The 15,725-nt window shown below is 35.2% G+C and overlaps 1 protein-coding gene across 1 annotated transcript in view; it reads left to right on the top strand.

The window, feature by feature from the left end:
• Positions 1-4,739, top strand: part of LOC306888049 (semaphorin-3ab-like) — a 42,384-nt gene extending 37,645 nt beyond the window's left edge. Inside the window, exons 15-17 of the mRNA XM_079446150.1 lie at positions 469-536; positions 2,454-2,599; positions 3,411-4,739. Coding sequence (XP_079302276.1) covers positions 469-536; positions 2,454-2,599; positions 3,411-3,848 — 652 coding nt within the window. The 3' untranslated portion in view covers positions 3,849-4,739. The remainder of the gene's footprint in view (positions 1-468; positions 537-2,453; positions 2,600-3,410) is intronic.
• The last annotated feature ends 10,986 nt before the right edge of the window (positions 4,740-15,725 follow it).

The following is a 15,725-nucleotide window of genomic DNA, read 5'->3' as shown; positions in this document are numbered from 1 at the left end:
CCGTCAAAAGCAAACATACCCATACTTAATGCTTCATCTTCAATTTCCAAAACAAGAACAGGTCAGAACTCACATTTACAGTAAATGTCATGTTCCAGTAGCAAGTAATATGTTTGTGGACGGGGTTCTCAGAGAGGTTCTTTGTGTGCTACTCCTGCTGAAAAGGCCTCACATATTGCCAGCATTATGGAGTTGCCTCAAAGGTATATTCAGGATGAGATGTCTCAGGACATATGTTGCATGATACGTCTTTTCATAAAGGTTAGAGACTAAACAACCCAGAGCTGAAATGGTTCCATTTCAGACACACATATGCTCATGTGGAGGTGTGTTTGATGTACTTTGAGCATAATATAGTGAGAGCTTTTCTGTGAGACAGATGTGTGTAGGAGTGGATATGTGAGTTTCAGTGTGCTCACGCTCACCTGCCCTTTCTAATTTTCTGCTATGTGTGTTGTACGTTTGCAGGAGAACGAGGCGTCAGGATATAAGGAACGGAGACCCTCTGACTCAGTGTTCAGATCTACAGCATCACGGTAATACATGGCGGATCTCAGTGCAATCACACAACATTCACTATGTGCAGAAACACACTTGTTACTGTGTGTTATTGATTACAACTCTGTATCTATACAGTCCATAACTTTCCGCCAGGTCTTTACTTGATGTCTAGACTGAAATATACTACTATTCAAATGTTTGAACATTTAAAAAAATAATAATAATAATACTTGTATTCAGCAAGGATGAATTCAATTTATCAAAAGTGACAGTAACGACATTTATAATGAAGATTCTTATCTCAAATAATTGATTTCAAAATAACTTTTTATATAATTTATTTTAAAAAAAACTTTTTTATATAATTTATTTCAAATAACTTATTATTCATCAAAGAGTCCTGGAAAAAAAAAAATGGTTTCCACAAACATATTAAGCTGCACAACTGTTTTCAACAATTATAATAATAAGTAATTTTACACTCAAGACTGAAGTAATGTTTGCTGAAAATTTGGCTTTGCCATCACAGGAATAAAATACATTTTAAAATATATTGAAATAGAAAACAAGTATTTTAATTTGTAATAATATTTCATAATATTGCTGTTTTGCTGTATTTTTAATCAAATGAATACAGCCTTGGTGAGCATAAGAGACTACTTTTTAAAAACATAAAAAATTACAGATCCCAAACTTTTTAATCGTAGTGTAAAAGTTAATTAGGTAGTAATTTATCAAATATCTACCTATAACAGGAACAATCCTCCTGATTTAGTATCTTGCTTAACCAGCTTGGAATGGTGATAGCTCATGTCTCGCTTCTTGTGGGGCTCGAACCTACAACCTTCTGATTGCCAGCTATGTATAACACCTTCCCAACATCAATTATTGGTTTTGGATCAGTATTTGTATTAAACAGTTTTAGCCCTAATTCTAACCTAGCACTAAAAACAGAAAAAAATGTTATTTATCAATAGAAATTGTTTCTCCAAGACCAAGAATTATGTTGAGGCAACTTGCAGATCTTACTACTTGACTTTAAGCGTGATAACATACTAGCAAGAAAGCAGTCAGAGTTTCACACTTCCTCAACGTCTCTTCATAAAATAAAATTCAGGATGTGCTGGGAAACTAAATTTTGAAACCAAAGAGATAATTGCAACTGTTCATAACAAGCCAGGTTAGTGTTTAATTAAAGCTTCTGAAATGAAACACAGCCTAAAAAGGTCGTTAATGACATTTTTAACTGCTGAGAAACGGTTTCACAGCTGTTGCAAAAATACAGGCTCCAGAACTTGCTTACACACGTCCATGTAGATATACTGTACACTACCGTTCAAAAGTTTAGGGTCTGTAAGATGTTGTTGAAGTCTGTCATGCTCCTTCAGTAATATTGTGAAATATTACTGAAGGTTTTAAATAACTGTTTTCTATTTGAATACATTTTGAATACATATTATGCTGATTTGGTGCATTTCTTATCATTATCAATGTTAAAAAGTGTCCTTTAAAAAAAAAAAAAATCTTACTGACCACAAACCATAGTGTACATCGTGTGATCACATTCATGGAGACCACACACAGAGTTCTTGTGTTGGACACACCTCATTACAGTGGCACTGCTAACCCACAGCTCTGTGCTCTGACGTTTCATAGTTCAGACTTAAAAGGATGGCAGAGGAAAATAAAAGACTGAGGAATAGATGCCGCTTAACACAAGTGATTTATTTTTTTGGTCTCTCTTGGCCTTGGATCCCTATAGGCCTGAAACATGCTGAGAGACACACAGATGTGTGATATAGACATGCTGGGTGTGACTTCACTAGTGTTGATAGCATATGGTCTGAACTATAAGTTTGTATTCTCAACTGCTGGATGCCCTGTCTGTTTGTCTGTCTCAGAATCAAGATTTCTCCCTTATTTCTCTGTTGTTTTCCTGTCTATTTGAGCAGATGAGGCAGACGGAGAGAGGGGTTTGCTGGATAAGACGGTGTACGGGGTTGAAAACAGCAGCTCTTTTCTGGAGTGCAGTCCTAAATCCCAGCGTGCCCTTATTTACTGGCAGTTTCAGAGACATGGAGAGGACCACAAACAAGAGGTATGTTTTGTTATTTATACAGTGGAGGCCAAATGACCACGAGTTGTCAGCATAACAATTTAAGGAAAAAGCTGAATTGAAAAATTAACAATTTTACATATCTTAGTATTTGGTTTGTCCCTCTTTTACTTAACAGCAGCACTTGAGCTGCATGGACTTAACAAGATTTGAGAATGATTCAAAGAGCATAGAATCTTAAATATTTTCGCATTAATTTTAAGGCTTTTATTTATTTATTTAGATATTGTTAATTCCTTTAATTTATTTTTTTAATTACTTTCACAAAACATTTAAAACACGCACACACAAACACACACACACACACACAGATGACCAATGGCTGTTTGATCAGAAAAATCACACTAAATCTTACTTTTTCAATGTCTAATGGAGAAATAAATAAAATACACATTTGCTTTTTGCAGTTAAATTAGGACAGAATTCATGCAAGCTTTCAGTCAATCTTACTCAAAATTGTGATCGATTTACTCTGATTTCAAAATAATTGATAATTGTATTCATAAATGCATAAAAAGGATCACACAGAACAGTGCAATTGTTTTTAAAATGTACATGGACATAAATTACAGTACATGTCAAATATTGTGAAGTTAAAAGTCCAAATATTAATGCTTATGCATAAACTGCATACTGTAAGTTTTTTCCAGTTTCATATGCTGTAATAATAAAATATGATATTGGATTCAATTACGAAATGTGTTGATCCACATGCTGTCATGAATGTTGATTTTTATTTTTTTTTTAATTCGGTATGAGGTATGGATCACTTTATCACTTTTGTGTTGTTTAGATAAAGTCAGATGAGCGGGTGTTGGGCACAGAACAGGGTCTGTTGATCCGAATCCTCCATCAGAAGGACTCGGGTGTGTATTACTGCCACACTGTCGAACACGGCTTCATCCAGACCCTCCTCCGCCTCACACTCAACGTCATTCCCACCGAACACCTTGATGACCTCCTGCACCAAGACACGCCCGACAGCAACGACCCGGCCAATGGCAAGATGTGGTACCGCGACTTCCTGTCCCTCATCAACCCACCGAGCCCGAACAGCGTCGACCAGCTCTGCGAGCAGGTTTGGAAAAGAGGACGGAAACAGCGTAGACAGAAAGCCAATCTGCTGCATGCCAGCCAATCACACACCAGTAAGTGGAAGCTGCTACAAGAAAACAAGAAAGGACGCAATCGCAGGACCCACGAGATGCAGCGGGCACCCCGCAGCGTGTGACGTGGGCTCTAAATAAAAAAAGGATTAGGAAATCCAACAGACTTCTGCTGAGACTGGAGACAGGAAGAGTGGAATTCTACTTCCTGTAGTATGTGTGTGAGAGATTTAGAGTCTCATTCACACGTATTGAGACTCAAACTCTGAGAGGATGTAACGGGACACAAGATGCTAACAGATACTGAAATACCTGTAAATATGACATAAATACAAAAATATACTGTGAGACAGGTTTCAGTCTGTATAAAAACCTTGTTTCATTTTATGAGGGACAAAACATGGATGCTGAAAGACCACTGTTTAACCTCCATTTAGCTAAAGCACAATCCCAGTGCATTCTGGGTAATGAACTTGTCAGTGATATTATGTGTATAGAGTGTGTTGACCTTAACATATACTGTATTATACAGTCTGTATATCTTTGTATTGGAACGGTAGGCCCTTCTGTTTATGTAGGTCTCCATTAATTAGATATTGTTCTTTAGGATTTATTCTTCTTTTTCTTGCCCCCTGTTTCTATCTTCCTCCTTGTGTTTTCTATTTTCATCTCAGCAAATCCATTAATTGAACTGTGTTGTTCCTCTGAATAAGCTCTTCCTGACAAGAAAAACAACTAAAAATATTTTATGCTATTTTCTTTTTAGATTCATATTTAATTTTGTACTGTGCCAGAGTATATCTAAAATATTACATAATAGATTTATTTTATTATTAGTTGTCTTCATTGTAAACCACTGCACCATGAGGGTAAACAAGCCCTCTTCACTAACTTTTTCTCCTCAGTTAAGTTATTTGTTGATATGATTTTGCTCTATGTTCACATTCATGTTTATATAAAAGCATTGTAGTCGAGTTTATGAAATACGGTGGCATTTAATTAAGATGTATTGCCGTATGTTGCTTTTTGTCATGTTTGTCAGGCATACTTGGGGAAATACTGGCATTCACTACATGTACAAAAACAGAATTTATGAAAAAACAATCCACACTACCACTATGGAGAGTATATGACTGTTTTTCAGCTGAAGAATAATTCTGTTTATGGCATAACATTATTATTTGTAACTGCTAAAAAGGAGTTTAAATTTTAATTTTTGCTTTTTACAAGGCCCTCCATTTTATTCATTCAAGGCCATATTTGAAGTCAACGTGGAAATATAGTATGTCTGGAACACTTTTTGCTACTATAACATGACAGTTCTAAGTGAAACAGCATTAATCATAATTTTATACATTTTAATTCCCTTATGAAAAGTGAGCATCCGACTAAACATTTTGTGTGCATATATATATGTGTATATATATATATATATATATATATATTCATGTTGTAGTCCATAAATTATTCAAAAGATATAATAAAATAAAATAATCAATTTCTATAAATCTCATCAAAATATGATAAAATGTAGCTCCATCTCTGAGACAACTTTCAACGTCACAAAACTTTCAACCAATGGGTGGCGACATTGTTACACTCCTCCTTATATATTCAAAGCTCAGAGATGTCTTAGGGTTTTTTAAATTTTGTTACATTTTTAAGAGAGATTACAAAAACAGACTATTTATTTTCCTTGGAATAACTTATGGACTTAATCATGAACCATGCAATAAGACCAAACACTTTTACTGAGAGAGTAAATGGGGTTGGTTTTGATTTTTTGTTGACTTTAAATATGAGAGGGCAAAGGAGGACACATTTACAACTGTTATATAATATCCAGAGCCTGTCCCTTTGCCTGAGGACGGGGCAGCTGTGTTACTGGAACTGCTGGGATCAGAGACAGAACACAGCCGGGACCAGACTCATAGACTCCTTGAGAAGTCCTACTTTCACCCCTTTCACAGAATTAGTTTTGTCAAGTCATTTTTGTCCCCTCTTGTTGAGGCCACACACACGCTCACACCTACAGCACACATATATCTGAATGTAGCTGTGAACATATAGACTATTTATGGAATGGTCCAAAATATATGCCACTGTGTACAAACTGCATGTGAATTTACAGCACCACTCATTTCTATACTCGTTTACAGTAGCTGCTCTTGTTAATGAGTGATTTGTCTGGCGTTGGATTCCCGATGGTGCTTAAAAATATTCTGTTAATAATGACAGATGGTGTTATCGACGGGCATAATTTCTGCCTGATGAATTCTCTCCCTTTGTAGCTAAACGTATAACCAACAGGAAACCACTGTAAATGAAAGGATTTCAGATGCAAAACTTAGTATGAACTCTGTTGGCTGGCTCTGTTTGAATGGACATCGGGCAGAAAAGGACACCTGCCGTGCTTATACTTTTCACAGGGACTCTCCTGAACTGGAAACGAGGGACAAAGACATGGAAATGCTGCTGTAAATTATTCATTTCTGGCATGCATTCTGCTGTTCAAATAAATGTCTCTTCTAAAGAACCTGTTTCTGAGGGCTGGAGCTCTGGCTGCATTCTTGTTTCTGATTGCCTTGGCATTGCCGTTGTGTTCTAGGTCCTCTGGCCGCTGCACCTGGGCCCAGGGAAAAATTCTCCCTGTCTCGTGTTATTAGTCTTTACTCTCATGCTGGAGTTCAGTGGGTTCTCAACTCATGATACTGCTGAGAGAAGCAAAAGCTTAATGTTCAGGATGAAATCACTGATACAATCATTCCTGTAGAACAGAACAATGTAATTTAATGATGCATGATGAAGTTGAGCAATGCTTCTATCTATCTATCTATCTATCTATCTATCTATCTATCTATCTGTCTGTCTATCTATCTATCTATCTATCTATCTGTCTGTCTGTCTGTCTGTCTGTCTGTCTGTCTGTCTGTCTGTCTGTCTGTCTGTCTGTCTGTCTGTCTGTCTGTCTGTCTGTCTGTCTGTCTGTCTGTCTGTCGGTCGGTCGGTCGGTCGGTCGATCGATCTATCTATCTATCTATCTATCTATCTATCTATCTATCTATCTATCTATCTATCTATCTATCTATCTATCTATCTATCTATCTATCTATCTATCTATCTATCTATCTATCTATCTATCTATCTATCTATCTATCTATCTATCTATCTATCTATCTATCTATCTATCTATCTATCTATCTATCTATCTATCTATCTATCTATCTATCTATCTATCTATCTATCTATCTATCTATCTATCTATCTATCTATCATCTATTTTTTATCTGTTGGTATTTGATAGAATCCATGATGCCATGTGTCTAAACAAGATGTCCAGGACTTCCAGCAGAAATATAGGCCCACAACATAAAAAAATACTGCAGTATATGTCATTGTACACATGGGGTACTTTTTATCCCTGTGTTCACCAAACCCATCTTGAGTGTTTGCTGCTAAAAAGCTCATTTTTTAGTTTCATCTGACCATAGAAAACAGTCCCATTTGAAGTTCCAGTCGTGTCTGATAACTGAATATGCTGGAGTTTGTTTTTGGATGAGCTAGGAGAATTTTTCTTGAAACGCTCCCAAACAACATGTGGTGATATAGGTGATATACAATTTTTTTGTTTTTAAGGTTTTCTGACCCCGAGACTCAACTATTTTCTGCAGTTCTCCAGCTGTGGTCCTTGCAGAGTCTTTAGCCACTCAAACTCTGCTTCTCACTGTGCATTAGGATGATATATGTTCTCTTCCAGGCAGTTGCATAACATTTTATGTTGATTGGAAATTCTGAATTATTGCCCTAATGGTGGAAATGGGAATTTTCACTGCTCCAGCTCTTTTCTTAAAGCCACTTCACTAATTTGTGAAGTTCAGTTATCTTTTGCTGCACATCAGAAATATATTCTTTGTTTTTTGTCATTGTGATTGATGATTAAGGGAATTTGGGATTTGGGCTTTGAAATTGGGGTTTTCCCTCCTATTCATATTTCTGTGAAACAGGAAGACATGGCTGGATATTTTCATGTTCATAATCACCCTGGAGTGCTCAAAATTGTGAATATGAATGTGAAAATACTTCAGAGATATTTTACTCATAAGAATTTCTAGGGGTGCCAATAATTGGGTCCAATGTGTATTTGTGAAAAAAACATTTATTTCAAAATGATATTTCCCCCCATTTTAAATTCTTATTATCCAATGAAAGGTTAGAATTTTGTGAATTTTTTTAATAAAAGTTCAAAAGGATTAACAATGCACATACATTTTCATAGCCTTCTTTGATCATATTTACCAAAGGTGCCGATATTTTTGGCCATGACTGTGTGTATATATATCACACATATCACACACACACACATACATTTGCGTAAGATTGACATCGCTTCCATTTGAGATTGAGTGTGAATATAGTAAATTGCATTTCTCCAAGCGCAACTGTACTCGCCTGCCTGAAATTCTCACTGGACAAAAGATGCTTATGTTTGACCACCTTGCAGCGAAAGTTAGGATTCAATTGAACATTTGATATATGGGAATGCCTAACTGAAAAAAGCATTTTCTTGTGAACCGTACTCCAATATTTCCAACTTTGAAAAACTTATACAAATATTTACAACTTGCAAATGCTTGCAATGCACTTCTTTGACACACAACAGACTTTGCAGTTTCCATTCATAGCAAAACAATTTTATATGTATCTTAAGGTCCAAAACCTATGCTTGAACACAGCACTTCTATGGCATCTCGATTTTAAACATCATGAAATATGTCTGAGCGCAATTAATAATGCTAAGGAATACTATAGCATAAATTAATCTTCTACTGAGGTCAGTTTTCTCTTTCAGATCAACTAAATTTGGGGATATGAGTCCTTTGTTATTAAGCTACCGCCTATAAACCAGATCAGGACACCCTGGCAACCTCACAGCAACACCCTATAGCTCAGTATCAGGTTTTTGCATGGACATTGGTCAAGCACCCCTCATTTTCCTTAGTAAACTGTAAAGATCTAGTTATGGTTGTTATGAACAAAACAAAAGACATGTCATCTGGTGGTAGGGTTTGGTACTGCATTTACCGGTTTAAAAATCCACAGCTTGCCAGAGAGTTGATCTTTTACTACAAGGCCATCTCAGCTAAATGACTCTATAAACACATTTATAGCATTCTGTAAATCCAGCTATACCCAGCTGTTAGAAATGCAAGGGACAGATTCATGTTTGTAGGTGAGGGTAAAAAAATAACTAGTTATCAAAACTGAAAGCATAATAATTATTGTTTCCCTTGTTTTCCCTTATGGACTTTTGAACTCACTCATGACTGCTGGTCATGTATAGTGTCTAGAGGTCATAGGTCGTCCTGATTACCCCACAGACTGCTCTGTGGACACAGATGTGTGTCGTAAATGTCCATATCTATGAACGAGTGCATTAGTGGTTGTGTGATGAATGAACTGGGCAGGATTCCACAGTGCAGACCATTGACACTGAGAATATATGCCCAGAGCGCAGTTATTTGAAGTTTTCACCTTTGGGAGTGCTTCAAACCAAATGAGCCTGTGTGTTCCATGATGTGTTGAGGCATGTGTTCAGCATGCACTGCAGAATGTGTGTGTGACACTTAATCCAGAAGGCCGTGCAGAGCTTTGGACAGATGTGTAATACTATAGAATATTTAACAGAAGGCCGTAGTAGGTTTATAATGTAGAACTAAAGTCCTTGTCATGTGTGTTCTACACTACGACTATAGGCAAAACAAAGTAATAAAACACTATCTGTTTAACTTTATTAAGCTTAGAAAAACAAGATGCCAAAATGTTTACCAGCTGAATGCCCTGTGAGTCATCATCTTGTAAAAGATGTTTGCCTGAAGAATGTGTCTTAGTGTCAGGATTGTTTACACCGCTTTATTAAAAGAGCGTGAAAGCCTGTATATGAGATTATTATGGTTCAGAGCCAGCAGCACACTTTAATGGAAAATTCCTCCAATGCCTTTCTAACACATGCTGGCTATAGGACTATATTGATAAGTGTATGTGTTTAGTTATTGATATAGGCTATATATATATTTTTTTTTGCCATTTATTTCCTTTATCTTTATACATAGATGCTGTTTGCACTGCCTTATATACAATGCCATGATGCATCTGTTATCATAGACATTTTGGCCATTTATTTATCAATGGTTTAACTGAATGCAATATTGTATTACTTTATGACTCTATGCTGCCCTCTGGTGGGATTATTAGAAGTATAGTAACATGTTCAAATTTAGTCAAAACTGTAGTTTGTGTTTTACTGTGCCAAGATGCATTAGCTTGCTGTATTTAAGGTAATATATAGGCTAGTGTTATTATATTATTAATTACTGTAAATACAATCAAATTTGTGCCAATAGAGCTGCACAATATTGATGGCATTAGTTATTGCCAGTATTGTTTTAATTATAAACTTCAGCAGATATTGAATATACTGTATACTAGTTGATATTGTTTAATTGTGTATGCTAGTTTCCCTTTTGGCATTTGTCTTAAAGTTATCTTTGAAACAAGACTAATTGAATTATGTTAAATGTAATCTTTAGCAAATCTCAAAATGAATATCTATTTTTTTATATACAGTACAGTGTAATATTGTGATGTCTGAGTTCATGTGTAGCATTTCAAATCATTATTTTAGTTTTTACTTGTCTTTTTAAATTGATTAAGACAAAATAGTACATAATTAATTCAATTAAAAGGAGGGCTTGTTACATTTTAGAAGATGTTGTGATTTTGTGTTGGATTGGACGAGAAGACATCCTCTGTGGGTTTTGTGTTTTGGGGTTTATTTGTCACTAAGCTCTAAATTAAGTCTAAAACAAACACACAGACACACACACACACACACACACACACACACACACACACACACACACACCTATATTTAGGGATTTATTCCCTCAGATTTAGATCACAGGTCAGAGATCAAGTTCTCCTGCTCTGGTCTTATCACACATGTGGAGATGTTCAATGAGGCAGATAGACAGCCAGCAGAGGGGAACCAGGACCACGGTGAAACACCAGACACTGTTTGAGTGTGTGTCTGTTCAACGCTGTTCAATGTGAACAAGACTGATTGCTTTAGTGTCATGGGTGACATGAGCTAGACACCTGCAACAACTAAAAAAATACCACATTCTTGCTTAGATACTAAGTGTTATTGTCCTTCTACCCCCCTTTTATTCAGCAAAGATGCAATAAGTTGACAAAAAGAAGTAATCAAAAGTGACAGTAAAGACATACATTTCAAGGGAATTGTCTATTCATCATCGAATCCTAAAATAATGTATATTGAATTCTGACTGTAACTGACAGTAATAAGAAATATTTCTTAAACAGCCAATCAGCATATTAGAATGATTTCTGAAGGATCATGTGACACTGAAGACTGGAATAATGATGCTGAAACTTCAGCTTTGCATCACAGGAATAAATTCCATTATAAAATATATTCAAATAGAAAAACAATAAAATGTTCCTGTTTTTTGCAGTGTTTTTGTTCAGATTTGGTGAGCATGATAGACATTTAAAAGCATAAATTCTAGTGTTGAATAGTGGTGTATTTATACTTCAGTCACTTTCTTTAAATTTACTGAAAATGATGAAGCATTACAAACCTCACAACAAAGTCAAACAAATCCCACAATCCTCTCTGATGACTCGTGGTTCAAGTAACATTCCTCTCAGGGCTGTTGCAAGCACTGTAAGTATGTAATGAAATGTTATTCCAGCATAATACCTCATTTATTCATTTCACTCAGATGATTCCATTTGCCCGTGTTTAAACTGGCACGTACCTTATAGAGACGGCGAAACACACCCAGCTGAGGCTCTACAGCTATTTGTTTTGAATTTGTATTGGCTTATCTCCTGGTTAGCGCCGTGTATGGGCATTATTCTGTAATGGTTTCTGGGTTTGGCAGGCTGAGGACGAGAGCCAAACCCTCAGCGCAGCATCAAAGTGGCCTTGTGTGTTTGTACAGCATCCATTACACTCACCTTCAATAATTTAGTCCACAAAACACTGTACATGCAGGCCACAGTTTCTCCTGCTGTGGTGGTTGGCTCGGTGTTCTGTGTGACAAATTCATGACCATAATTCTCAAAATAAAATGGTGTTAGCATGATGGAGGAGGCTTTAGGCTCACGAGAGAGGGGGAAGATAAAGTTTTCTTTGGCATTAGGACTTATTAAGTGTTTGTTTATTCAGTGAGTCAGTTTACCGCGCGTCTCTCTGCAGAACGCCTGCAGTGTGTTTGTTTAGCAGTGCTCCGCCATCACCATGTCACATCAGGTTTTGTTAACTTTCACATCTCACCACCACCCATTACTGCATTAATGCGTTTTCCCCTCACTTTTAAAGTCTCACTCTTAAATGAATAGTTCACCAAAAGTGAAAGTTCATTGTTTACTCAACCTTTTGTTGCTACCAAAAATAAATAAATAAATAATAATAAAGCACTATAAAAATCGATATGGCCTGTGCACATTAAAAAGAGAAATAATTATTAGGCTTTTTTTTTCAAATTAATTTTAAATTATTTTTTAAATTTCAGATTTAGTTTTTTTGTTTTTTTGAGGGGGAAAAAAATTCTGAAAAGAAAATAAATATCAGAATTTTAGTGTTCTTTATTGTTATTAATAATTATTATTTTTACAGTACTGTAGTCCTTTTAAAGTTGTCATATATTTTTATTGTTTTTATTTATAACATTATCATTACTATTATTATTATTATTATTATTAAATGCCCTTTTTACAGTACTACAGGTCTGATGCAATAGTAATATATGTCTGTATTGATTTATTATTATTATTATTATTATTATTAAATAATCCTTACAGTTTTTATTGTTTATTTGTATGTGTTTATTTTTATTTTTTATAACATCATTATTATTATTATTATTATTAAATGCTCTTTTTTTGCAGTACTATAGTTATATTGCAATAGTAATGTATGTCTGTATTTATTTATTATTATTATTATTATTACTATTATTATTAAATACTCTTTTTACAGTACTGTAGTACTATTCAAAGAGTAATGATTTTATTGTTTTTTATTTATAACATTATTGTTATTATTATTATTATTATTAAATGCTCTTTTTTTTGCAGTACTATAGTTATATTGCAATAGTAATATATGTCTGTATTGATTTATTTTGATAATTTATAATATTATTATTATTATTATTGTATAGTCATGTTGAATGGGGCACAATATTTATTTATCCATTTATTTAATGATTTAATTATTATTATTATTGGATAAATCAATCAATATTCACCGCTGTGCTGTTTGATACACTATACCTGTTTCACTGTTCCTTGATCTTCTTATACATCACCAGTTCTTGCTGTAGGTCCTCATCATTTACAGATGAAGGAGGCGGTGTAGAAGCAGTGGGGGTGATGGGACAGGCTTTAGGTGTGTAGTTTGGCATGATCAAGATATTGAAGGAGGCGTCTATAATAGCTTCCAGAAGTTCAAGACAGTAACTCTGTGTTTCTCCTGCTCAGACGCACCAGAGCTTAAATACCAACAAAGACGGAGGTGGTGGTCCTGTTTCGTGGCACCGTACCCTGTCTAGTAATGTGGCACTAATTATTGAAGCTTTATCCCCATTGGCTTCCACCTGAAGAGTTTACTGTGGCTATCAGAAATCAGGCCAAAGAGATGTGAAAGAGACTACTCTAAGTGGAATTCAAGGATAATTCAATTAAGTTAAAAAGTTTTAGATTAGTTTAGTAAAGTGATATGCCTATGAGTTTGTTTTTGTAAACATACCACCACATTTTCTTGAATTGCTTCTAAATTTACCCCATGGTTATTGGTTGCATAAGACACAAACCTAAACTACTATGTCAGAGAAGAAAATTAGCTTTCTTTAAGTGCTGACAGAAGTGTGTCACATGCTAGTGAAATGGTGTTCGCAGTTGCAGTGTTATTGTTACATATGACTCAAATATGGTGCAACTCAAGGTTGTTCAAACATAGCATGGCAACTTTTATCTGACCTCTTGACATCAGCTAATCCTTATGTCAGCACACTTTCTTCTGACTTTCTGGAGCCCTGGAGCAATGACAGGTCAGAGAGTGACGCTGACCGCTGAGTGCAGACTCAATCCACCCTTGAATACCCTTCTCTCAGAGGTGACCGACTGTGTTTGGAATGGAATAACATACTGCTTAATTTACTATTTTTAAAATAGTATGGAAACAAGCAGTATGTAATACTAAATGATTTAAACAGTGGGATTTATTGTTCACGATCATTTTTTTATTTCTAAAATGACATTAAGTTATTGAGTTTAAAATGTATCATTAAGTTGAGTTTAAAAATATTAAATATTAAAAAGTTAAAAAAATATTAAAACGTCCTATTTTTTTGTTAGTATTCTTTTGCTTCAAATGCATTTTCTGTACAAGGTGCATTTTTTGCTGGAAAATTTGGGCATGCTGATATTTCTTTTCTCTTTTTTTCAAGATTTATTTTTGCCGTTTCTGCCTTTATTAAGATAAAGAGGGGGGCGGGATCGGGAAAAGTCCTTGAGCTGGGATTCAAACTCAGGAAGCCTGAGGCACCGATGAGGACAACATGCTAATATTTCTTAAATAATAATAATAATAATAATAAATTCCAAGCTAAGAAAAAGCACAGGCAAAGACCAGTTTGTTTATATGAATATTTATTTTATTTGCATTTTTCATTTATGTATTTATTTGATTTGGGGTTTGTTTTAAATTTTCACTTTATTTATGTTATTTGACAAAATATATCAATATCACAAAGAAATGAGCTGAATTCTGTCTCAGAAATAATAAAAGGACATTTACATTTGTTAATATTACAACTTAAGCGTATAGCGTTATTTCTGGCAGGTCACGTGAGTCAAGCTTGCATTGGCTGACTCTCAGCTGATCACATCTATATAGGAATACGACACCTATCACGGCATTCCTATATTCGGTATTATTCAGCAGCTTTTTCGCTTGCTCAGGAGCAAATTACCCTTCTCCATCCCCAGCTCCTCCTTTCGCCACAGTCAGGACTTGGCTTTCTGATATTCCTCTTTGAATCAGACTCCTTTTATCTTGAATAATGTTTGACACTTACATAATCATTAAGTACATTAATGATATTTGCTTTGTTCTATTCTGTTTACCCTAGGGGGGTTATTATTGCTGCTCTCCCTGCTCATTCATAACAGGCATGGATGGGCAGGGAGTTTTTGCCCAGAACAGAACCATAACCCCAAACCAAACTGTATGCTAAGTGTCATCATTGTGACGATAGTGGACCTGGCAGAAATAAAGTTACAGTAATGTTAAAAACTAAAAAACTGAGTAAACTCATGTATATGAATTTAGAGAGATTTTTGTATTTAGTGTCTTTATTGATCTGAGGCTGCTCAGTATCATCTTGACTTTTATTGCCCATCATACTTGTACCAGGCGCTCAAGTGTACTAAAGGTTATCACTGTGGCTCTTGTTAAACACACAAAAAAAACTCTTTCACTGAACAGGAAAGCTCTGGGAAACCTTCTTTTTTTTTTTTTTCCTAAGCAATCTTCCTGAACTCACTAACAGCTGCCTGACAGGGACAGGACACTTATCTAACTTATTAAATCAGGAGTCAGTCCTGGGGGATAACCAAAACCAGTTGGTATAGAATCACCTAAAAATTAAGCTTACTTGTCAGCCCCAACATTTCTGGATATTTTGGATATTATCTTTAGTTTAACCCTTTAATATAAGGATGCTGTTTCAGTACAACTTGATCAGATTACTTTTATGGCACACTAATATTTCAGTCATTTATATGTACTGTAAAAAGTGATGCATGTTAAAAGTAAAATGTGCTAATCATCACACAAAGCTTCTGTTTAATTCACTTTTCAAACTTTAGATAGCCCTGAAGATTAATATTCTTATAAAAGAAAGTTTAAA

This window comes from Barbus barbus (genome assembly GCF_936440315.1).
Source record: "Barbus barbus genome assembly, chromosome: 22".
NCBI lineage: Eukaryota > Metazoa > Chordata > Actinopteri > Cypriniformes > Cyprinidae > Barbus > Barbus barbus.
The sequence above is the reverse complement of the archived record's forward strand: the minus strand, read 5'-3'. Positions and strand labels throughout refer to the sequence as shown.